Consider the following 23,766-nt stretch of genomic DNA (forward strand, 5'->3'; position numbering starts at 1 on the left):
CCCTCACTCTCTCTCTCGCTCTCTCCCACTCTCACCCTCTCTCCCCCAGTCTCTCTCCCTCCCCCACGCTCTGTCACCCCCACTCTCTCCCTGTCTATTTCCGTCCCCCCAGTCTCCCTCTTTCTCTCCCCCTCCCTCCCTCTCTCTCTCCCTCTCTCCCTCACTCTCTCCCCCATTCTCTCCCTGTCTCTTTCCGCCCCCACAGTGTCTCTCTCTTCCCCACTCCATCTCTTTCACTCTCTCACACCCACCTTTTCCCTCTCCTCCCCACCCTCTCTCTCTCTCCCCCCACTCTCTCTGTCTCCCCCGCCAAGATGTATCACCAACATCTAGCAGAGAGTCCACATGACATCCCAATGCCCTGCCCAGTGCAGACAAGCACTAATCTGCTGCAACCAAAAGGTTGTCTCGCCAATCCCTCAATGGATGCTGCCTGAGCCACTGGGTTACTGCAGTACCTTGTGTTTTGCTCCAGATTCCTGTTCTGCAGTATCTTGTCTCTTCTCAAGGAGGCTGTTTGTGGTGAGTTGGACAGAGCATAATGAAGCTGGGGCTCAATGGCACATTACTGTTCACTGGTTGAGTAACGTGAGCTTTCTGTCTGTGCTGCAGATTCTGCCTTGAGTTTGCGAACATTGAGCACCCCAAGCCCAGCACTGATCTACGCTCCAGTCACGGCGTGTGTGCAGAATGGCCAGGCATCCTCCACCTCCTCCTCGTCTGTCACTGGGGAGGCCACCGCTGACGTGCCGAGCCTGGTGCCCGTACCCGCTTGTGGCATCAGGCCCACCTCGAGGCTGCAGAGAGAACAGTCGCCCATCGACAGACTGCCAGACCACACCCTGATGGAGATGTTCTCCCACCTCCCCACCAACCAGCTGTGTCGCTGCGCTCGAGTGTGCCACCGCTGGTACAGCCTGTGCTGGGACCCACGCCTCTGGAGGACTATCCGCCTGACAGACGAGACAGTGAACGTGGACAAGGCTCTGCGTGTGCTGACACGCAGACTGTGTCAGGACACACCCAACGTCTGCCTGATGCTGGAGAACCTCATCATCCTGAGCTGCCGGCGTCTCTCTGACAGGGGCCTCTACACCATTGCTCAGTGCTGCCCTGAGCTGAGACAGCTACAAGTACCAGGCTGCTACAACATCTCCAATGAAGCACTCTATGACCTGGTCTCACGGTGTCCCAACCTGGAGCACCTGGACCTTTCAGGTAATTGCATGGCAAATGCAGGCGTATTCTTGTTCACCTGCACCCAGGTACAGTAGAAAGCTTTTGTTTGTGTGCCATGTACAGGTACAGCAGGCAGTGCAAGGACAAACATACCAGGCTGCAGAATACATTGTTACAGCATTGTAGTGCTATAGTTCCTTAATGGTAGTCATGCGGTTGAAAAGGTCCAGTGCCAGCGATGAGATAGGTTGGAAGATCGGGGCCACACCCTAGTTGATGGCAGGGCCGTTCACCAGTCTGTTATTGTTGTGGTTTTCTTTAGCTTCGAAATTAAGACAGGCGACACGGAGAATTCTTCGAGAAGTTAAAAGCCTTTATTTGCAAACAACAGCTGGAACAATCAGGAAGTCAACAGCATGACTGCCCTGACTGCCCACTTAGTACATCGGGCAGTCTATGTTTATAGGATTATTCCAAACCTTATCTTCTTTACATTACCTCATACCCACACTCCTTTCTTCAGTCATTCATTTCTTTGCAGTCACCCGTCTGTCCCGTCACCATTAAATCCCGTTCAGTAATTTATCCTTATCTCAATGCTCACATCCCTTCATACTTCGCCTCCCTTATTTCCCTGCTAGTCCATCCCTCACATCCATCCATCACCCCAAGGCCTATGTCTTTCCTTATCTCTTCTCTTGCCACCATTATCTTTCATCCAAATGTGACAAGGCAAAGAGATAATGGTATACAGGCAATGCCTAAGTCAAAGGTTACCAAAGTAGGAATGCCTAAGGATTAAGTCTAAGGATCAAATATGCAATAAGGGATCTAAGGACTGCTAACTGAGGAATAATGCCAGGCTAACTGAGGAATGCCTAAGAGTACACATGCTTCACAGTTAACACTTGAATGTCTGAATAGTTGCAATGTGTATGCTGCACAGTTACACTTGAATGTCTGAATTTCGTGCACTATACAAAATGTATACTCCCATATATCCCCCCTTTGAGACCTACACGGTCTCACAGAAAAAGAAAACTAACAGTCGCACATGTCATTGACTTACGGCATAAACCTGATCATTATTAGCCCCCACTTCAGGGTGTTTAGATATATAATGTGCAGCTCGTCGGTGTTCTTCTTCTATCATACTAAAGTCCTGGGTCACTAGGCCAAAAACCCACCCCCATTTGCCTGGGATAGGAAAAAAGACCCAGCTACCATAACAATCTATATCCCTAGTACTCCTCCAATGCAATTTGGTCGTCATTATAGTATTCTATCGGCGGGGTCTGCTTCTCTTGGAGGGTAGACGCACTCTTATCCTGGACCAACGGGAACTGCTTCACAGTAGCTTTCACGAGGAGAGATTTGATACAAGGAAAAACACAACACAATATTAATAATAATGTATTATTGCTACAATATTGTAGCAATTACAAGCAGGGCGATTCCAATAGACATCCCAATTTTAGCCACCCATGCTCTCCAGCCGCCTAGCATGCTTTCCAGCCAGCTGAAGAGTTCATGCCCAAAACCTGCATTTTGTTTAACTTCGTTTCTTAGATTTTTCCGTTTTTCCATTACTTTCGTAAAGAGCCCGTCCGGGCTGATATTGTTGGGTATAAAAGTACAACAGTGTTCCCCAAAAAGGATACAGACTCCCCCCTTTTCAGCCAATAACCAATCCAGGGCATGCCTGTTTTGCCATGCCATTTTGCTGGTGGCGTCGAGCTGTTCCCCTAAGGCTGACAACGCATCCTCAGTATAATTAATAAATCTTTGCTGGTTGAAATAAATATAGTTGATCCATTCTGTATTCTTTGAGGGTGTAATCCAAAACAGTATTGATTCCAACCCAGCAGTAATTTCATTTCTAGCTTTAAACTGATTTGGGATTCCTCGAGGTTGCCCTACCCTATCGCATCCAAGTAGACTCCCTCGGGCATTCAGTCAAACGATCTCTTCGCTCGAGTACTCGAAAATACTCGAGCCCTCGTGTGGGCTGAGCATGAGGACCGATTGGACTAATGTGACCCTAGCACAGAGACCAGTCCAATTAAGCGAAGAGTATTTCTAGGACTGCCTCCGCACATACAAAATCTATCTGCTATAACTATATCTGCCATCAAAATAGCCCTACAATTTGGCAGTAAAGTAACACCAACCTTCATGGGCAAGTCTCGGGCGAGCTGCCACGGATTTTGCTGATTGCATATCCAGATCCTGTTACATTTACCTGGGAATTTCCCTACTGGATGCGTGCCATTTGGTGCATAATAGCACTCATATCGCTCCGTACTTTTGATTCTAATCCCTTGTGGTGGCTTGAGGTAGGGTTTTTGTGCCTGTGTGAAATTCCATAATGCACAGTGCTCTTCCGAGAGCATCACTTGTGATGATCCTGCTGCATTTAGACACTGTATTGGGCAGTAAGACATAACTCACCATTGTTTTATGCTTCTAAAATTTTTGTACAATGCGTATAGTTATGAAGATCTGGTATAGCCAGTAATTGTTCTCTGGCTTTGGCGCATATGATGCATTGTGATAGCTTCATAGTTTGTGCCGTGTATTGCGCCCACTTATACCAATCATTAGTGGCCGCCGTGAGCCACGTAACCGAGTCATAGTCATCCCCATTGCTAATGTCCCTTCGATCCCTCACCTGCTCCCCTGGCCCCAGCAGGGCATCGTTAGGACCAGTCTGGTTCAGCCAAGTCCAGGTCTGCAAAGTCGAGGACTTCCAGGTTTGAGTTGCAAGAGGCAATAATGGCCTCCCCCATGTCGCCTCTGCCCACATTGTCGCGAGGAGGACAGGCGCCTACAAACTCATCTTCAACAACCTCAGAGTCACTAATGTCTCCCAAGACTTCCTTTATGATCTGGTCAATGCTTGATCCTTCTCCTGTATTTTCGTTCTCTCGTCCGCTTACCTCGAGGTTATTCACAGGTTGTGCCCGTGGGACAGTCTTTGTACAATGATTGAGATGGTACCATGTAGACCGGCCTTCTACCTGGACAGCAGTCGGTGAGGCTTTAGTTACCGTGAACGGTCCTTCCCTTCTTGGCTCATTCTACCTTCGTCGAAAAGCTCGCACATAGACCTGATCTCCGGGTTTAATAGGTCCTTCGTCCTGGTCCACCTCTGGCTCCCTTTGCTTTTCCTGTGTATCAATAGACTTGTGTATCATAGTTAACTGTCGCATGTATTGTTTCAGTTCCACCTCTAATTGTTCCAAGCTTGGTCCCTTGTAAGGACCTCTCCAGTTGGGTATTGGCATGGGTCTGCCAGAGAGCATCTCGTGTGGTGTTAAATTAGTTATTCGATTAGTTTGCATACGACAGCTCATTAATGCCAGTGGCAGGGCATCGATCCAGTTTAACTTTGTGGTTGCACAAATCTTATTCAACTTAGCTTTCAACATTTCATTCACTCTTTCTACCATGCCCTGAGACTAAGGGTGGTACACACACCCAAATCTTTGTTTCTTAGGGCTTGCAGCACCAACTTAACTGTTTTTTGGATAAAAGCTGCTCCATTGTCGGAACTGATTTTGGTCGGTATGCCGAATCGTGGGATGACCTCATTTGTCAGAAACTTGACTACAGTTCCTGCACCCGTCTTTAGATGGTACCGCTTCCACCCACCTGCTAAATCTATCAATTACTACCAGCATGTATCTTTTTCCTCTTACCGTTTTCAGCATGTCCACATAGTCGATCACCAAGTGTCTAAATGGTCCTTCAGGCACAGGTATACGACCTATATATTAACATATCGGTAATACTATTTCTCTATTGCTCATTTTCAAACTTACGGGGGTTGTGTATCGTGTTAACTGTGTTTTTCCCGACAACCCTACAGTTTTAACAAATGTTCCTGACATGGGAAGGTGGGAGGCATACTGCGGCTGTACACAAGTGTATGTAGCTCCAGTATCTATCATCATAGGTGTTAACCGTCCTCCCAAAATTACCTGAACCATGGGTTCTTCTTCTGCCTCTCGCGTTATCATTGTGTAAAGTCCCTTCCCATCCAGGTTCTCTGGGCACCCCTAATATCTAACATAGGGATTCATGGGTCCAATTGGGCCTCCAGTCGGGCCCGTTGGGGCCGACCCTGGGTTAAAACACTGCTCACCCTCTGTGGGTTCCTGTTGGTACGGACCGGGCTACGGACGGTGTGGGCAGTCCCTCCTCAGGTGCCATACCTGATTACATCCCCAACATATTTTATCAACTGCCCGTCTACTTACTGGCCTTCCTCGTCCCCTTCCTTGCGTCCCCCCTTGGGAGCCCCAATCCTGTCGGGGCTGATTTCCTGATTTATTTTGTCCCTGATAGGGCATTTGAGGAAACGTTCCCCTAAAGACATTTATTATTGGCATGGGATTCTCTGGCCTCTGTCTGGCTCTGTCATAGGACTCACTCTGCATCGGTGCATTGTTCATTTCTGCTGTTTCAGCCGGGTCTGTTGTTACTGCCAGCATTTTCTTTCCTTTTTCACGTTCTTTCTTTTTCAGCTCTTCAAGTTGCATTTGCATCACTTTTCTCTGCACCTCTTCGTGCTGGTCCACCTGTCTTTTTCTATCCTTATGATATTTGTCGACTGCATGAACCAGATGGTCCCTGAACTGGGAGTGGGATATGGTTGCCAATCCCACCACCTCTTCCAATCTGAACTTAACCTGAGGGGGCATGGCGTCCACCACAGAGGTCCGAAACAAAGTGGTCGTCAACTCATTACCGTCTATTTGTTGTTCGGTTTCAAGTCTCCACTTTTTCAGTTGATCCTCCAAATAGGCTGCTGGGTTCTCCGTGTCCCCCAGCGGGTCTCCCCTCAATGTCTTTGGGTTCACCTTGAGCGGGTAACAGTCTCTGAGGGCCTGCCATACCCTCGGTCTGACTAGGTCAAATGACTGGCCATCAATCATCGGGTTATTTGCGTTTTTTACCCCAGCCATTTCAAACAGCTCTGCTAATTTCGTGGTTCCCATTACCTTCACCAGTAGTGCCTTCAAATCTCCCATAGCCAATAACCGTCCCATAGTTTCCTCCTCAAAGGCCCTAATCCATTTTCCTGCCCCGTCATATATGTTGGGCAAGGCGTTTCTCAGCCCTTCTAGGTCTCGGGTCACCCAAATAATATACTGGGTTTGTCCTGCCTTTTTCAGAAGTAATGGCATCATTCTCCCCCTCAGTTCCTGTATCCCGTTTGCCATAGCTTGTTGTGGTTCTACCTGTATGCTTTCCCACCTCATTCCTTCCTGGGCGTACACCTGGCTTTCCATTCTTTCTCTTTCTACAGTTTTTTCCAACTCCCTTATCTCTGTCTCTAAGCGCTTCATGGATGCCTCTATTTCCCTTCTACACTCCCTTGTTCTTTCCCCATCACTTTCTAATTCTGCTTCATTCTCACAGTTTTGCCTTCTCTCTGATGCCTGTTGATTACTCGCCTGTGATTCTGCGTTGCTGTCTCCCTCATACTCCTCATTTGCTGCCTGACGGATCTCACAAATCTTTCTGTCCCTGAGGTCCTGCAGCCTTCTGATGTCTGCTTCTAGTTCCCGTTCTTCTTGTTTCATCTTTTCCTTTTCTCGCTGCCCACTTCTCTGTCTATATTCCTTTATGTCTTGCTCATCGTTCCAAGTTGTGACTTCTCCCTCTATCTCCACTATTCCCTTCAGCAAAGGACACTGCTTTATTCCGTCCTGGCCGGAATAGGGAGGGGGATACCCAGGGTCCCTTAGGCTGGGGTACAGAGTTGATTTTTTCTCCTGAAGCGCCTGACTTTCATGCTGTTTTTTGGGTTTTTCACCCTTGTTTGGGGTGGTATTCTTTTCCTGGTATGCTTTCCTCAGCCTTTCTCCTTCTATTCTAAATAATTTAAGCACGTCTAGTTCTTTTTCCTTTTTCGTTACTCGGGTTTCTGATTTATCCTTAGGCTTATAGTTCTTGATTAACACTTCCATTTCATCACACATATTTATATCAAACGTGCCTTCCTTGGGCCATTACGTAACCAATTTTTTCGTCCTTTTTCCCCATTTTTCAGAATGTTTTTTAATATCCTCTTTGGATACGGGGAATTTGTTACTTAGTAGTTCAACTGCAGTTATTTTATTCATTGTACTCGTCTTATTTTAGTGCACTTGGTCAGTCAGTTTAAATGCAGTCCTTGTTCTCACTCCGTTCTGTCTCTATGGTCACTATGCTACCTATTATGCTATTTCTAGAACATACGCTATTTATAGGATTATTCCAAACCTTATCTTCTTTACATTACCTCATACCCACACTCCTTTCTTCAGTCATTCATTTCTTTGCAGTCACCCGTCTGTCCCGCCACCATTAAATCCCATTTAGTAATTTATCCTTATCTCAATGCTCACATCCCTTCATACTCCGCCTCCCTTATTTCCCTGCTAGTCCATCCCTCACATCCATCCATCACCCCAAGGCCTATGTCTTTCCTTATCTCTTCTCTTGCCACCATTATCTTTCATCCAAATGTGACAAGGCAAAGAGATAATGGTATACAGGCAATGCCTAAGTCAAAGGTTACCAAAGTAGGAATGCCTAAGGATTAAGTCTAAGGACCAAATATGCAATAAGGGATCTAAGGACTGCTAACTGAGGAATAATGCCTAAGAGTACACATGCTTCACAGTTAACACTTGAATGTCTGAATAGTTACAATGTGTATGCTGCACAGTTACACTTGAATGTCTGAATTTCGTGCACTATACAAAATATATACTTCCATATTATCAGAAGGGAAGAAGCTGTTTGTGAATCTGTAAATTCAAATAAGTTCATAATTGATATGAGCAGAATTAGGCCACTCGGCCCATCGAGTCTACTCCGCTATTCAATCATGGCTGACCTATCTCACCCTCCTAACCCCAATGTCCTGCCTTCTCCCCATAACCCCTGACACCTGTATTAATCAAGAATCTATCTATCTCTGCCGTAAAAATATCCATTGACGACCTCCACAGCCTTCTGCGGCAACGAATCCCACAGATTCACCGCCCTCTGGCTAATTCCATTTATCAGCCCAGTAAATATTGATGAACCATTTGCCTCAGTTGTAAGGCATTTCCACATTTTGGAACGACGAAATGTAAATGCAGGTTTACAAAAAAGAACAGGGTTGTGGAGTAACTCAATGGGTCAGGCAGCATCTGTGGAGAACATGGATAGGTGATGTTTCACAGAGTGCTGGAGTAACTCAGTGGGTCAGGCAGCATCTGTGGAGAACATGGATAGGTGACATTTCACAGAGTGCTGGAGTAACTCAGTGGGTCAGGCAGCATCTGTGGAGAACATGGATAGGTGACGTTTCACAGTGTTGAAGTAAATCATAGAAACATAGCAAAATAGGTGCAGGAGTAGGCCATTCGGCCCTTCGAGGCTGATCATCTAAAATCAGTATCCCGTTCTTGCTTTTTCCCCATATCCCTTGATTCCTTAGGAAAAAAAACCCTGCACATGTTGGTTTAAATCGAAGTAGACACAAAATGCTGGAGTAACTCAGCGGGTCAGGCAGCATCTCTGGAGAGAAGGAATGGGTGACGTTTCGAGTCGAGAACATTCCGTCTCAAGAAGGGTCTTGATCCGAGACGTCACCTATTTCTTCTCTCCGGAGATACTGCCTGACCCACTGAGTTACTCCAGAGTTACTACACTTCTTCCCACTGCTTCCTGCAAAGACTATCCCCTACTCCCAATTCCTCTGTCTACGCCGCATCTGCGCCCAGGATGAGGTGTTCCTTTCTAGAACATCCGAGATGTCCTCATTCTTTAGGGAGCGGGGGTTCCCCTCTCCCTTCATAGACGAGGCCCTCACTCGTGTCTCCTGGGGACTCCGCAGCTCCGCCCTTGCTCCCCCTCCCCCTGGTTGCAACAGACACAGAGTCCCCCTAGTCCTCGCCTTCCACCCCATCAGCCGTCGCATACAACACATAATCCTCTGAAATCTTCGCCACCTCCAACGGGATCCCAACACTAGTCACATCTTCCCACCTCCACCCCATTCCACGTTCCGCAGAGGCCATTCCCTCCGCAACTACCTGGTTAACTCATCCCTTCCCACCCAAACCACCCCCTCCCCAGGTGCCTACCCCTGCAACAGTAGAAGATGCAACACCTGTCCCTATACCTAGGTCCCAAGGTTGAGTAGACAATAGACACTAGGTGTAGGAGGAGGCCCATTCGGCCCTTCGAGCCAGCACCGCCATTCACCGTGATCATGGCTGATCATCCACAATCAGTACCCCGTTCCTGCCTTCTCCCCATACCCCCTGACTCCGCTATCGTTAAGAGCTCTATCTAATTCTCTTAAAAGCATCCAGGGAATTGGCCTCCACTGCCTTCTGAGACAGAGAGTTCCACAGCTTCACAACTCTCTGAATGAAAAAGTTTTTCCTCATCTCCGTTCTAAATGGCATACCCCTTATTCTTAAAATGTGGCCCCTGGTTCTGGTTTCCCTGTCGAGGGAAGAGCCCTGTGAGAAAAGTGCGAGTCTTTGGCTCAAGTGACTAGTGGGGTACCGCAAGGTGACCAGGGCTGGGAGCTGAATATTCAGGGGTATACGTCCTAATCGAAAAGACAGACAGGTTGGCAGAGGGGGTGGGGTCGCTCTGTTGGTAAGGAATGATATTCAGTCCCTTGCAAGGGGTGATATAGAATCAGATGTCGAATCATTATGAACAGAACTGAGGAATTATAAGGGTATAAAGACTCTAATGGGAGTTATCTACAGGCCCCCAAACAGTAGCCTGGATATAGGGTGCAAGTTGAATCAGGAGCTAAAATTGGCATGTCGCAAATGTAATGCTACGGTGGTTATGGGAGATTTCAACATGGTAGACTGGGAAAATCAGGTTGGTACTGGATCCCAGGAAAGGGAGTTTGTGGAGTGCCTCCGAGATGGATTCTTAGAGCAGCTTGTACTGGAGCCTACCAGGGAGAAGGCAATTCTGGATTTAGTGTTGTGTAATGAACCGGATTTGATAAGGGAACTCAAGGTAAAAGAGCCTTTAGGAGGCAGTGATCATAATACAATGTTTTAATCTACAATTTGAGAGGGAGAAGGGAAAATCGGAAGTGTCAGTATTGCAGTTGAGCAAGGGGGACTATGGAGGCATGAGGCAGGAGCTGGCCAGAGTTGACTGGAAGGAGGCCCTAGCAGAGATGATGGTGGAACAGCAATGGCAGGTATTTCTGGGAATAATACAGAAGGTGCAGGATCATCCCAAAGAAGAAGAAAGATTCTAAGGGGAGTAAGAGGTGACCGTAGCTGACAAGGGAAGTCAAGGATAGTATAAAAATAAAAGAGAAGAAGTATAACATTGCAAAGATGAGCGGGAAGCCAGGGGATTGGACTCTTAAAGAGCAACAGAACATAACTAAAAAGGCAATACAGGGAGAAAAGATGAGGTACAAAGGTAAACTAGCCAATAATATAAAGGAGGATAGTAAAAACCTCTTTAGGTATGTGAAGAGGAAAAAAAATAGTTAAGACAAATGTGGGTCCCTTGAAGTCAGAAGCAGGTGAATTTATTTCACCAAGGAGGTGGCCCTAGAAATCATGGATGTATTGGTGATCATTTTCCAATGTTCTCTCGACTCTGGAGTCATTTACATTAATGATCTGGATGATGGTGTGGCAAATTGGATTAGTAAATATGCAGATGATACTAAGATAGGTGGTGTAGTTGATAGTGAGGTAGATTTTCAAAGTCTACAGAGAGACTTGGGCCTTTTGGAAGGGTGGGCTGAAAGATGGCAGATGGAGTTTAATGCTGATAAGTGTGAGGTGCTGCATTTTGGTAGGACAAATCAAAATAGGACGTACAGGGTAAATGGTAGGGAATGGAGGAATGCAGTGGAACAGAGGGATCTGGGAATAACTGTGCATTGTTCCCTGAAGGTGGAATCTCATGTGGATAGGGTGGTGAAGAAGGCGTTTGGTATGCTTGCCTTTATAAATCAGAGCATCGAGTATAGAAGTTGGGATGTAATGTTAAAATTGTACAGGGCATTGGTGAGGCCGAATCTGGAGTATGGTGTGCAGTTCTGGTCGCCAAATTATAGGAAGGATGTCGACAAAATGGAGAGGGTACAGAGGAGATTTACTAGAATGTTGCCTGGGTTTCAGCACTTAGGCTACAGAGAGAGGTTGAACAGGTTGGGTCTTTATTCTTTGGAGCGTAGAAGGTTGAGGGGGGGACTTGATAGAGGTTTTTTAAATTTTGAGAGGGACGGACAGAGTTGACGTGGGTAGGCTTTTCCCTTTGAGAGTGGGGAAGATTCCAACAAGGGGACATAGCTTCAGAATTGAGGGACAAAGGTTTAGGGGTAACATGAGGGGGAACTTCTTTACTCAGAGGGTGGTGGCTGTATGGAATGGGCTTCCGGTGGAAGTGGTGGAGGCTGGCTCGATTTTATTATTTAAGAGTAAATTGGATAGGTATATGGATAGGAGGGGATTAGAGGGTTATGGTCTGAGTGCAGGTAGATGAGACTAGGTCAGGGAGAATGGTCGGCGTGGACTGGTAGGGCCGGACAGGCCTGTTTCCATGCTGTAGTTGTTATATGGTTATATGGTTATATGGATCAGTTCCTGTGGATTGGAGGGTAGCCAATGTAACTCTACTTTTTAAGAAAGGAGGGAGAGAGAAAACTGGGAGTTAGCCTTACATCAGTAGTGGGGAAGATGCTGGAGTCGATTGTTAAAGATGTTATTGAGGCGTATTTGGAAAGCAGTGACAGGATCGGTCAAAGTCAGCATGGATTCATGCTTGACTAATCTTTTGCAATTTTTTGAGGATGTAATAAAAATGGATAGGGAGAGCCAGTGGATGTGGTGTATCTGGACTTTCAAAAGGCTTTGACAACGTCCCACACAAGAGATCAGTGAGCAAAATTAGAGCACGTGGTATTGGGGGTAGGGTATTGACATGGATTAAGTAGTATAAGAAAATAACTGCAGATGCTGGTACAAATCGAAGGTATTTATTCACAAAGTGCTGGAGTAACTCAGCAGGTCGGGCAGCATCTCGGGAGAGAAGGAATGGGTGACGTTTCGGGTCGAGACCCTTCTTCAGACTGAAGAAGGGTCTCGACCCTAAACGTCACCCATTCCTTCTCTCCCGAGATGCTGCCCGACCTGCTGAGTTACTCCAGCACTTTGTGAATAAATACCTTCGACATGGATTAAGAACTGGTTGGCAGACAGGAAGCAAAGAGTAGGAATTAACGGGTCCTTTTCAGAATGGCAGGCAGTGACTAGTGGGGTGCCGCAAGGCTTGGTGATGGGACTCCAGTTGTTTACAATATATACTAACGATTTAGACGAGGGAATTAAATGTGACATCTCCAAGTTTGCAGATGACACAAAGCTGGGTGGCAGTGTGAGCTGCGAGGAGAATGCTATGAGGCTGCAGGATGACTTGGATAGGTTGGGTGAGTGGGCAGATGCATGGCAGATGCAGTTTAATGTGGATAGATGTGAGGTTATCCACTTTGGTGGCAAGAACAGGAAGGCAGATTATTATCTGAATGGTGTCAGATTAGTAGAAGGGGAGGTGCAATGAGATCTGGGTGTCCTTGTACATCAGTCACTGAAAGCAAGCATGCAGATACAGCAGGCAGTGAAGGAAGCCAATGGCATGTTGGCCTTCATTGCAAGAGGATTTGAGTTTAGGAGCAAGGAGGTCCTACTGCAGTTGTACAAGGCCCTGGTGAGACCACACCTGGAGTATTGTGTGCAATTTTGGTCTCCAAATTTGAGGAAAGACATTATTGCTATTGACAATAGACAACAGACAATAGGTGCAGGAGTAGGCCATTCAGCCCTTCGAGCCAGCACCGCCATTCAATGCGATCATGGCTGATCACTCTCATTCAGTACCCCGTTCCTGCCTTCTCCCCATACCCCCTCACTCCGCTATCCTTAAGAGCTCTATCCAGCTCTCTCTTGAAAGCATCCAACGAACTGGCCTCCACTGCCTTCTGAGGCAGAGAATTCCACACCTTCACCACTCTCTGACTGAAAAAGTTCTTCCTCATCTCCGTTCTATTGAGGGAGTGCAGCGTAGGTTCACCAGGTTAATTCCCGGGATGGTGGGACTGACATATGATGAAAGAATGGGACGATTGGACTTGTATTCACTGGAATTTAGAAGGATGAGACGGGATCTTATGGAAACATTAAAAATTCTTAAGGAATTGGACAGGCTAGATGCAGGAAAAATGTTCCCAATGTTGGGGGAGTCCAGAACCAGGGGTCACAGTTTAAGAATAAGGGGTAGGCCATTTAGGACTGAGATGAGGAAAAATGTCTTCACCCAGAGAGTTGTGAACCTGTGGAATTCTCTGCCACAGAAGGCAGTGGAGGCCAATTCTCTGGATGCTTTCAAGCGAGAGTGAGATTTAGTTCTTGGGGCTAACGGAATCAAAGGATATGGGGAGAAAGCAGGAACGGGGTACTGATTTTAGATGATCAGCCATGATCATATTGAATGGCGGTGCTGGCTCAAAGGGCCTACTCCTGCACCTGTTTTTCTATGTTTTCCGTAGTCTTGTGCCCAAATCTGAACCCTATAATCCTAGTGAAGCCTCACCAATGTCATTTACAACAGTAACATAACATCCCAACTTCTGAACTCAGTTTACTGACTGGTGAAAGTCAGCATGCCAAAAGCCTTCTTGACAAGCCACTTTCAGGGTACTATGTACTTGTATTCCTAGATCTCTCTGCTCTAAAACAAACCCCAGGCCCAAAATGTTCATTGTGAAGGTCCTGCCCAAAGTGCAACCTCTCACACTTATCTAAATTAAACTCCATTTGCCATTCCTCGGCCCACTTGCCCAGATGATCAAGGGTCTGCTGTGTAGCTTGGACATTCACACAGTGGTTGTACTGTGCCTCTACCCTCCGTGGTCCTACTGTGCCCCTCTATGGTCCTACTGTGCCGCTCTGTGGTTCTGTGGTTCTACTCCACACTCGGTGGTTCTGTGGTTCTACTCCACCCTCTTTAGCATTCTGACATTTAAGAAAAACTATCACAAAACTATCATCTTGTACATGCACATACTTGGCCAATAAACTTATTCATTCATTCATTCATTCAAATCTAATTCGGTGGCGGGGGCCTGGAACGTGCTGCCCGGGGTGGGGGTGGGGGTGGGGTTGGGGGCCTGGAACGTGCTGCCAGGGGTGGGGGTGGGGGTGGGGTTGGGGGCCTGGAACGTGATGCCAGGGGTGCGGGTGCGGGTGGGGGTTGGGGTGGGGTTGGGGGCCTGGAACGTGCTGCCTGGGGTGGGGGTGGGGGTGGGGTTGGGGGTGGGGTTGGGGGCCTGGAACGTGCTGCCTGGGGTGGGGGTGGGGTTGGGGGCCTGGAACGTGCTGCCTGGGGTGGGGGTGGGGGTGGGGGTGGGGGTGGGGGTGGGGTTGGGGGCCTGGAACGTGCTGCCAGGGGTGGGGGTGGGGGTGGGGGTTGGGGTGGGGTTGGGGGCCTGGAACGTGCTGCCTGGGGTGGGGGTGGGGGTGGGGTTGGGGGCCTGGAACGTGCTGCCTGAGGTGGGGGTGGGGGTGGAGGTGGGGGTGGGGGCCTGGAACGTGCTGCCAGGGGTGGGGGTGGGGGTGGGGGCCTGGAACGTGCTGCCTGGGGTGGGGGTGGGGGTTGGGGTGGGGTTGGGGGCCTGGAACGTGCTGCCAGGGGTGGGGGTGGGGGTGGGGTTGGGGGCCTGGAACGTGCTGCCTGGGGTGGGGGTGGGGTTGGGGGCCTGGAACGTGCTGCCTGGGGTGGGGGTGGGGGTGGGGGTGGGGGTGGGGTTGGGGGCCTGGAACGTGCTGCCAGGGGTGGGGGTGGGGGTGGGGGTGGGGGTGGGGGTTGGGGTTGGGGGCCTGGAACGTGCTGCCTGGGGTGGGGGTGGGGGTGGGGTTGGGGGCCTGGAACGTGCTGCCTGGGGTGGGGGTGGAGGTGGGGGTGGGGGCCTGGAACGTGCTGCCAGGGGTGGGGGTGGGGGTGGGGGTGGGGGCCTGGAACGTGCTGCCTGGGGTGGGGGTTGGGGTGGGGTTGGGGGCCTGGAACATGTTGCCAGGGGTGGGGATGGAGGCAGATACGATAGTGGGATTTAAGAGGCTTTTGGATAGATGCATGGATATGCAGGGAATGGGGTGGGAAGACGAGAGAAATCGAATCTCTGGGCAGGAAATAGGAGGCAAGGGAGCAAGTGTATCCCTGGAGGAGTTGGGAGTTCAGGAACAAACCACAGAAGGAAATCAGGAGGGCAAAAAGGAGCAGGAGATAACTCTGGCGATAATGTTCAGGGAACTCGAAAGAGATTTTATGTACATTAAGGGATCAAGGGTGACTGATAGAGAATAGGACCCCTTAGAAACCAAAGCAGTCGTCTCCATGTGAAGCGGGCAGAGATGGCAACGTTCTCAATGAGTATTTCTACTCTGAAGACCATGGAACTTGGAACCATTCACGGATGTGCCTTCAGGACAGTCAGTATTACATTAGAGACATAGAAACATAGAAAATAGGTGCAGGAGGAGGCCATTCGTCCTTTTGAACCAGCACCACCATTCATTGTGATCATGGCTGATCATCCACAATCAGTAACCTGTGCCTGCCTTCTCCCCATATCCCTTGATTCCACTAGCCCCTCGAGCACTATCTAACTCTCTTAAAGAGATGTTGAACGTCTTAAAGCTTTTGAATGTGGATAAATCTCCCAGGCTTGATCAGATATATTGGAGGACACTGTGAGTTATAGACTCATAAAGTGATATAGTGTAGAAACAGACCCTTCGGTCCATCTTGCCCACACAGCCAACATGTCCCAGCTACACTAGTCCCACCTGCTTGTGTGTGAGCTATGTCCCTCCAAACCTGTCCTATCCATGTACCTGTCTGTTTCTTAAAGGTTGGGATAGTCCCTGCCCCAACTACCTCCTCCTGCAGCTTGTTCCATACACCCACCACTCTCTGGGTGAAAACGTACCCCTCAGATTCCGCTGCCAGAGGAGGTAGTTGAGGCTGGGACTATCCCAACATTTGAAAAGCAGACAGGTACATGGATAGGACAGGTTTGGAGGGATATGGACTAAATGCTGGTAGATGGGACAAGTACAGATGGGACATGTTGGCCGGTGTGGGCAAGTTGGACCGAAGGGCCTGTTTCCACACTGTATCACTCTCTAAACTGAACACAATTTTCTAAATGCAACCCCACCAATGTCTTATACAACTGCAACATGACCTCCCAACTTCTAGACTCAATACTCTGCCTTTTTACCTTATCTACCTGCGACTCCACCTTCAAGGAACCATACACCTGCACTCCTCGATCCCTCTGCTCTACAACACTCCCCAGAGGCCTACCATTCACTGTGTAGGTCCTGCCCATGTTAGTCATCCCAAAATCCAACACCTCACACTTTTCTGTATTAAATTCTATCAACCATTCCTCCGCCCACCTGGCCAATCGATCCAGATCCAGATCCTGCTGCAATCGTTCACAACCATCTTCACTATCTTGCTTTTTTGGTATGACTGTATGGTAAATTAAATTTCACTGTACCTCAGTATACATGACATAAAGGACCATTGAACTATCTGCAAAACCACCCCCTTTTATATCATCAGCAAACTTGCTAATCTTGTTGTGTACGTTCTCATCCGAATCATCCACTGCCGTTGATAAATCCTAGCTAAAAGGACAATGAAATAGTAAAGAAACAGCTGGAGAACGAAGGAAAACGGATGAGTCTTCCAGGCACGGGCAAGGTTTAGCAAAGCCCCCTCTCTGCTTGGTGTCCTTGGGCATTGGGCAGCAGTACATCAGGTAACGGTTCAGTAACGTGGTCCTTGTTTGTTCTGTAGGTTGCTCTAAGATTACCTGCATCAGTCTAACAAAGGAAGCCTCTGTGAAACTCTCTCCCCTTCACGGCAAGCAGACCTGCATCCGTTACCTGAACATGACCGACTGCTTTCTCCTGGAGGACCAGGGGTTGCACACGATAGCAGCCCACTGCACGCAGCTGACACACCTGTACCTGCGCAGGTGTATCCGTGTCACTGACGAGGGCCTGCACTTCCTCATGCTTTATTGCACCTCGATCAGAGAGTTGAGCGTTAGTGACTGCCGGGCAGTGACTGACTTTGGGATGAGAGAGGTGGCAAAGCTGGAAGCACATCTGAAGTATCTGAGCATTGCCCATTGCGTGCGGATCACGGACGTCGGAGTGCGCTACATCGCCAAGTACTGCAGCAAACTGCGCTACCTGAATGCCCGCGGCTGCGATGGGCTGACTGACCATGGAGTGGAGTACCTGGCCAAGAACTGCACAAAGCTCAAGTCCCTGGACATTGGCAAGTGCCTGCTGGTTTCTGACGCTGGCATGGAGGTTCTGGCGTTGAACTGCTACAACCTCAAGAGGCTAAGTCTCAGATCCTGCGAGAGCATCTCTGGTAGAGGGATAAAGATTGTCGCGGCTAACTGCTTCGAGCTGCAAGCCTTGAATGTGCAGGATTGTGACATCCCTGTAGAGGCTCTGCAGTTTGTCAAACGGCACTGCAAGAGGTGTGTCATAGAGCACACCAACCCTGCCTTCTTCTAATGGCAGCAGGTATAGAGCACACTGACCCACACTGACCCACACTGACCCACACTGACCCACGCTGACCCACGCCGACCCACGCCGACCCACACTGACCCACACCGACCCACACTGACCCACACTGACCCACACGAGCACACACCGACCCACACTGACCCACGCCGACCCACACTGACCCACACTGACCCACACGAGCACACACCGACCCACACTGACCCTGCCTTCTTCTGATGGCAGCAGGTATAGAGCACACTGACCCACACCGACCCACACTGACCCACACTGACCCACACGAGCACACACCGACCCACACCGACCCACGCCGACCCACACTGACCCACACTGACCCACACGAGCACACACCGACCCACGCCGACCCACGCCGACCCACACTGACCCACACGAGCACACACCGACCCACACTGACCCACGCCGACCCACACTGACCCACACTGACCCACACGAGCACACACCGACCCACACTGACCCACACGAGCACACACCGACCCACACCGACCCACACTGACCCACACTGACCCACACTGACCCACACGAGCACACACTGACCCACACCGACCCACACTGACCCACACCGACCCACACCGACCCACGCCGACCCACACTGACCCACACCAACCCTGCCTTCTTCTAATGGCAGCAGGTATAGAGCACACTGACCCACACTGACCCACACTGACCCACACTGACCCACACTGACCCACACCAACCCTGCCTTCTTCTGATGGCAGCAGGTATAGAGCACACTGACCCACACCGACCCACACTGACCCACACTGACCCACACGAGCACACACCGACCCACACCGACCCACACCGACCCACACTGACCCTGCCTTCTTCTGATGGCAGCAGGTATAGAGCACACTGACCCACACCGACCCACACTGACCCACACGAGCACACACCGACCCACACCGACCCACGCCGACCCACACTGACCCACACGAGCACACACCGACCCACGCCGACCCACACTGACCCACACTGACCCACACGAGCACACACCGACCCACACTGACCCACGCCGACCCACACTGACCCACACTGACCCACACGAGCACACACCGACCCACACTGACCCACACGAGCACACACCGACCCACACCGACCCACACTGACCCACACTGACCCACACTGACCCACACGAGCACACACTGACCCACACCGACCCACACTGACCCACGCCGACCCACACCGACCCACACCAACCCTGCCTTCTTCTGATGGCAGCAGGCATAGAGCACACTGACCCACACCGACCCACACTGACCCACACACCGACTCACACCGACCCACACACCGACCCACACCGACCCAGCAGAGCACACACCGAAACACACACCGACCCACACACCGACCCACACACCGACCCACACACCGACCCACACACCGACCCACACCGACCCAGCAGAGCACACACCGACCCACACACCGACCCACACACCGACCCACACACCGACCCACACACCGACCCACACACCGACCCACACACCGACCTACACACCGACCCACACACCGACCCACACGAGCACACACCGACCCACACACCGACCCACACACCGACCCACACCGACCCACACCGACCCACACCGACCCACACCGACCCAGCAGAGCACACACCAAGACAGCAGACCACATCAACCCACACGAGCACACACCGACCCACACGACCCACACTGACCCACACCGACCCACACGGCTGCAAACAGCACACACCAACACAGCAGGTATAGAGCACACTGACCCACACTACAGCAAACAGAGCACACACCGACCCACACCGACCCACACCGACCCAGCAGAGCACACCGACCCACACCGACCCACACGAGCACACACCGACCCACACCGACCCACACCAACCCACACCGACCCAGCAGAGCACACCGACCCACACCGACCCACACGAGCACACACCGACCCACACCGACCCACACGGCAGCAGATACAGAGCACACACTGACCCACACGGCAGCAGATACAGAGCACACACTGACCCACACGGCAGCAGATACAGAGCACACACTGACCCACACGGCAGCAGATACAGAGCACACACTGACCCAGCAGATACAGAGCACACACTGACCCAGCAGATACAGAGCACACACTGACCCACACGGCAGCAGATACAGAGCACACCTCCGACTGGAGACTATGCAAACTATCCGTCCAAAAGGCCGGCATTTTATTTGCTCTTATTTTCTCAAACCAAATATTTACTTCTTTTCTGCACTGTACAATGATAATTAAACCACGACAAAGTCATGGAAATGAAATACATTGTTTTTATATCCGATGCATTTGTACATTTTTGCCTGTCAAACCTCCATAGAAACCAACACAAACTGCTGGAAACATCAAACAACTTTCCCATTGTTTTTTTTAATTCCTCTCTGGAATATATAAAGGCAATCATTTGAATACTGTCCGACTTGAGTTTTCTTCAAGAATTAGAGTATTGAGTCGTGGAGGTGTCCATGTCCAGCAGGTCCCAGCCTGCAACCCCCCCCCCGTACCCCCCCCCCCATGCCCCCCCCACCACCCCCTGTAACACCGGCTGGGCCCGCACACTGGGCGACCTCCATTGGGTTCATAACCCACAAACCCCTGATCCATATGTTTGTCCAAATATCTTTAAAAAGTCAGAATTGTATCAGCTGCTGTCTGCTCTTGCTGGCACCTTGTATCTGCTCTCGCTGGCACCTTGTATCTGCTCTCGCTGGCACCTTGTATCTGCTCTCGCTGGCACCTTGTATCTGCTCTCCCTGGCACCTTGTATCTGCTCTCGCTGGCACCTTGTATCTGCTCTCGCTGGCACCTTGTATCTGCTCTCGCTGGCACCTTGTATCTGCTCTCGCTGGCACCTTGTATCTGCTCTCGCTGGCACCTTGTATCTGCTCTCGCTGGCACCTTGTATCTGCTCTCGCTGGCACCTGCTATCTGCTCTCGCTGGCACCTTGTATCTGCTCTCGCTGGCACCTTGTATCTGCACTCGCTGGCACCTTGTATCTGCTCTCGCTGGCACCTTGTATCTGCTCTCGCTGGCACCTTGTATCTGCTCTCGCTGGCACCTTGTATCTGCTCTCGCTGGCACCTTGTATCTGCTCTCCCTGGCACCTTGTATCTGCTCTCGCTGGCACCTTGCAGATACCTCTCGCTGGCAACTTGTATCTGCTCTCGCTGGCAACTTGTATCTGCTCTCGCTGGCACCTTGTATCTGCTCTCGCTGGCACCTTGTATCTGCGAGGGGAGGAAGAGTGGGAGAGGAGGGGGGAGGGGATGGGGAGAGGAGGGGGAGGGGGGTGTCTTGTCATGTTGATGCTGTGGCAAAGGATTCCAAACAGGGACGGTTCTGGGACACAGTGAATAGCGGTCTGGATGGTTATATAATTCAAGGATTGGTTTAGTCGAGTTCCTGGTGTGTTGTTCCGACTGTGTGAATGTATGACTTGGATGAAGGCATTAAAAGTACCATTAGCAAATTTGCAGATGATACAAAGCTGGGTGGCAGTGTGAACTGTGAGGAAGATGCTATGAGGTTGCAGGGTGACTTGGACAGGTTGTGTGAGTGGGCGGATGCATGGCAGTTGCAGTTTAATGTGGATAAGTGTGAGGTTATCCACTTTGGTGCTAAGAATAGGAAGGCAGAGTATTATCTGAATGGTGTCACGTTAGGAACAGGGGACTTACGTGATCTGGGTGTCCTAGTGCATCAGTCACTCAAAGGAAGCATGCAGGTACAGCAGGCAGTGAAGAAAACCAATGGAATGTTGGCCTTCATAACAAGGGGAGTTGAGTACAGGAGCAAAGAGGTCCTTCTGCGGTTGTACAGGGCCCCAGTGAGACCGCACCTGGAGTACTGTGTGCAGTTTTGGCCTCCAAATTTGAGGAAGGATATTCTTGCTAATGAGGGCGTGCAGCGTAGGTTTACTAGGTTAATTCCCGGAATGGCGGAACTTATATGTTGAAAGACTGGAGCCACTAGGCTTGTACGCACTGGAATTTAGGATGAGAGGGGATCTTATCGAAACATATAAGATTATTAAGGGGTTGGACACATTAGAGGCAGGAAACATGTTCCCAATGTTGGGGGAGTCCAGAACCAGGGGCCACAATTTAAGAATAAGGGGTAGGCCATTTAGAATGGAGATGAGGAAAAACTTTTTCAGTCAGAGAGTTGTAAATCTGTGGAATTCTCTGCCTCAGAAGGCAGTGGAGGCCAATTCTCTGAATGCATTCAAGAGAGCTAGATAGAGCTCTTAAGGATAGCGGAGTCAGGGGGTATGGGGAGAAGGCAGGAACGGGGTACTGATTGAGAATGATCAGCCGTAGAAACATAGAAAATAGGTGCAGGAGTAGGCCATTCGGCCCTTCGAGCCTGCACCGCCATTCAATATGATCATGGCTGATCATCCAGCTCAGTAACCTGTACCTGCCTTCTCTCCATACCCACAAGGGCCACATCTAACTCCCTCTTAAATATAGCCAATGAACTGGCCTCAACTACCTTCTGTGGCAGAGAATTCCACAGACTCACCACTCTCGGTGTGAAGAAATGTTTTCTCATCTCGGTGGGAGTGGGGGCGGAGTGTGGGGGGGGGGGAGAGTGGGGGGGGGAGTGTGGGGGGGTGGGGGGGGGAGTGGTGGGGGGAGTGGGAGGGGGAGGAGGAGTGGGTGGGAGGGGGAGGAGGAGTGGGTGGGAGGGGGAGGAGGAGTGGGTGGGAGGGGGAGGGGGGATGGGGGAGTGGGAGGGGCAGGGCTGGGTGGGGGAGGGAGGGGGAGGGGAAGAGGAGGGGGGAGGGAGAGGGGGTGGAGTAAAGAAGTCCTGCAGTTGTACAGGGCCCTGGTGAGACCACATCTGGAGTATTGTGTGCAGTTTTGGTCTCTTAATTTGAAGAAGGACGTCCTTGTAATTGAGGCAGTGCAGCGTAGGTTCACGAGATTGATCCCTGGGATGGCGGGACTGACATATGAGGATTGATTAGAAAGACTAGGCTTGTATTCACTGGAGTTTAGATGGATGAGCGGGGATCTTATAGAGACATATAAAATTATAAAAGGACTGGACAAGCTAGATGCAGGAAAAATGTTCCCAATGTTGGATTGGAACTGGATGAATTTAAAAGAGAGTTAGTTAGAGCTCTGGGGGCTAGTGGAATCAAGGGATATGGGGAGAAGGCAGGCACAGGTTACTGATTGTGGATGATCAGCCATGGCCACAATGAATGGTGGTGCTGGCTCGAAGGGCTGAATGGCCTCCTCCTGAACCTGTTTTCTATGTTTCTATGCATGAGGATCATCTGGTGCTCTGCCCAGCTGTAGCTGCAGACTAAACACATCCCTGAGCCCAGGGAAGCCGGCGTAACAAACTCAATTGTTCTCAGCTGTGTCATTAATTACATTCTTCTGACGCTGTTGGCTGAGACAGCAATCAGACTAGGAAAATAACTGCAGATGCTGGTACAAATCGAAGGTATCACAAAATGCTGGAGTAACTCAGCGGGTCAGGCAGCCTCTTAGGAGAGAAGGAATGGGTGACGTTTCGGGTCGAGACCCTTCTTCCGACTGACGTCAGGGGGCTGGACAAAGGAAGGATATAGGTGGAGACAGGAAGATAGAGGGAGAACTGGGAAGGGGGAGGGGAAGAGAGGGACAGAGGAACTATCTAAAGTTGGAGAAGTCGATGTTCATACCGCTGGACTGCAAGCTGCCCAAGCGAAATATGAGGTGCTGTTCCTCCAATTTGCGGTGGGCTTCACAATGGCACCGGAGGAGGCCCATGAGAGAAAGGTCAGACTGGGAGTGGGAGGGGGAGTTGAAGTGCTCAGCCACCGGGAGATCAGGTTGGTTAAGGCGGACTGAGCGAAGGTGTTGAGCGAATCGATCGCCGAGCCTGCGTTTGGTTTCGCCG

The 23,766-nt window shown here is 50.2% G+C and overlaps 1 protein-coding gene across 1 annotated transcript in view; it reads left to right on the forward strand.

Annotated features, from left to right (window-relative positions):
- Positions 1–20,259, forward strand: part of fbxl7 (F-box and leucine-rich repeat protein 7) — a 32,982-nt gene extending 12,723 nt beyond the window's left edge. Inside the window, exons 3-4 of the mRNA XM_078413674.1 lie at positions 613–1,218; positions 17,095–20,259. Of these exons, the coding sequence (XP_078269800.1) occupies positions 613–1,218; positions 17,095–17,831 (1,343 nt within the window). The 3' untranslated portion in view covers positions 17,832–20,259. The remainder of the gene's footprint in view (positions 1–612; positions 1,219–17,094) is intronic.
- Positions 20,260–23,766: the final 3,507 nt, after the last annotated feature.

This window comes from Rhinoraja longicauda, chromosome 2 (genome assembly GCF_053455715.1).
Source record: "Rhinoraja longicauda isolate Sanriku21f chromosome 2, sRhiLon1.1, whole genome shotgun sequence".
Classification (NCBI taxonomy): Eukaryota; Metazoa; Chordata; class Chondrichthyes; order Rajiformes; family Arhynchobatidae; genus Rhinoraja; species Rhinoraja longicauda.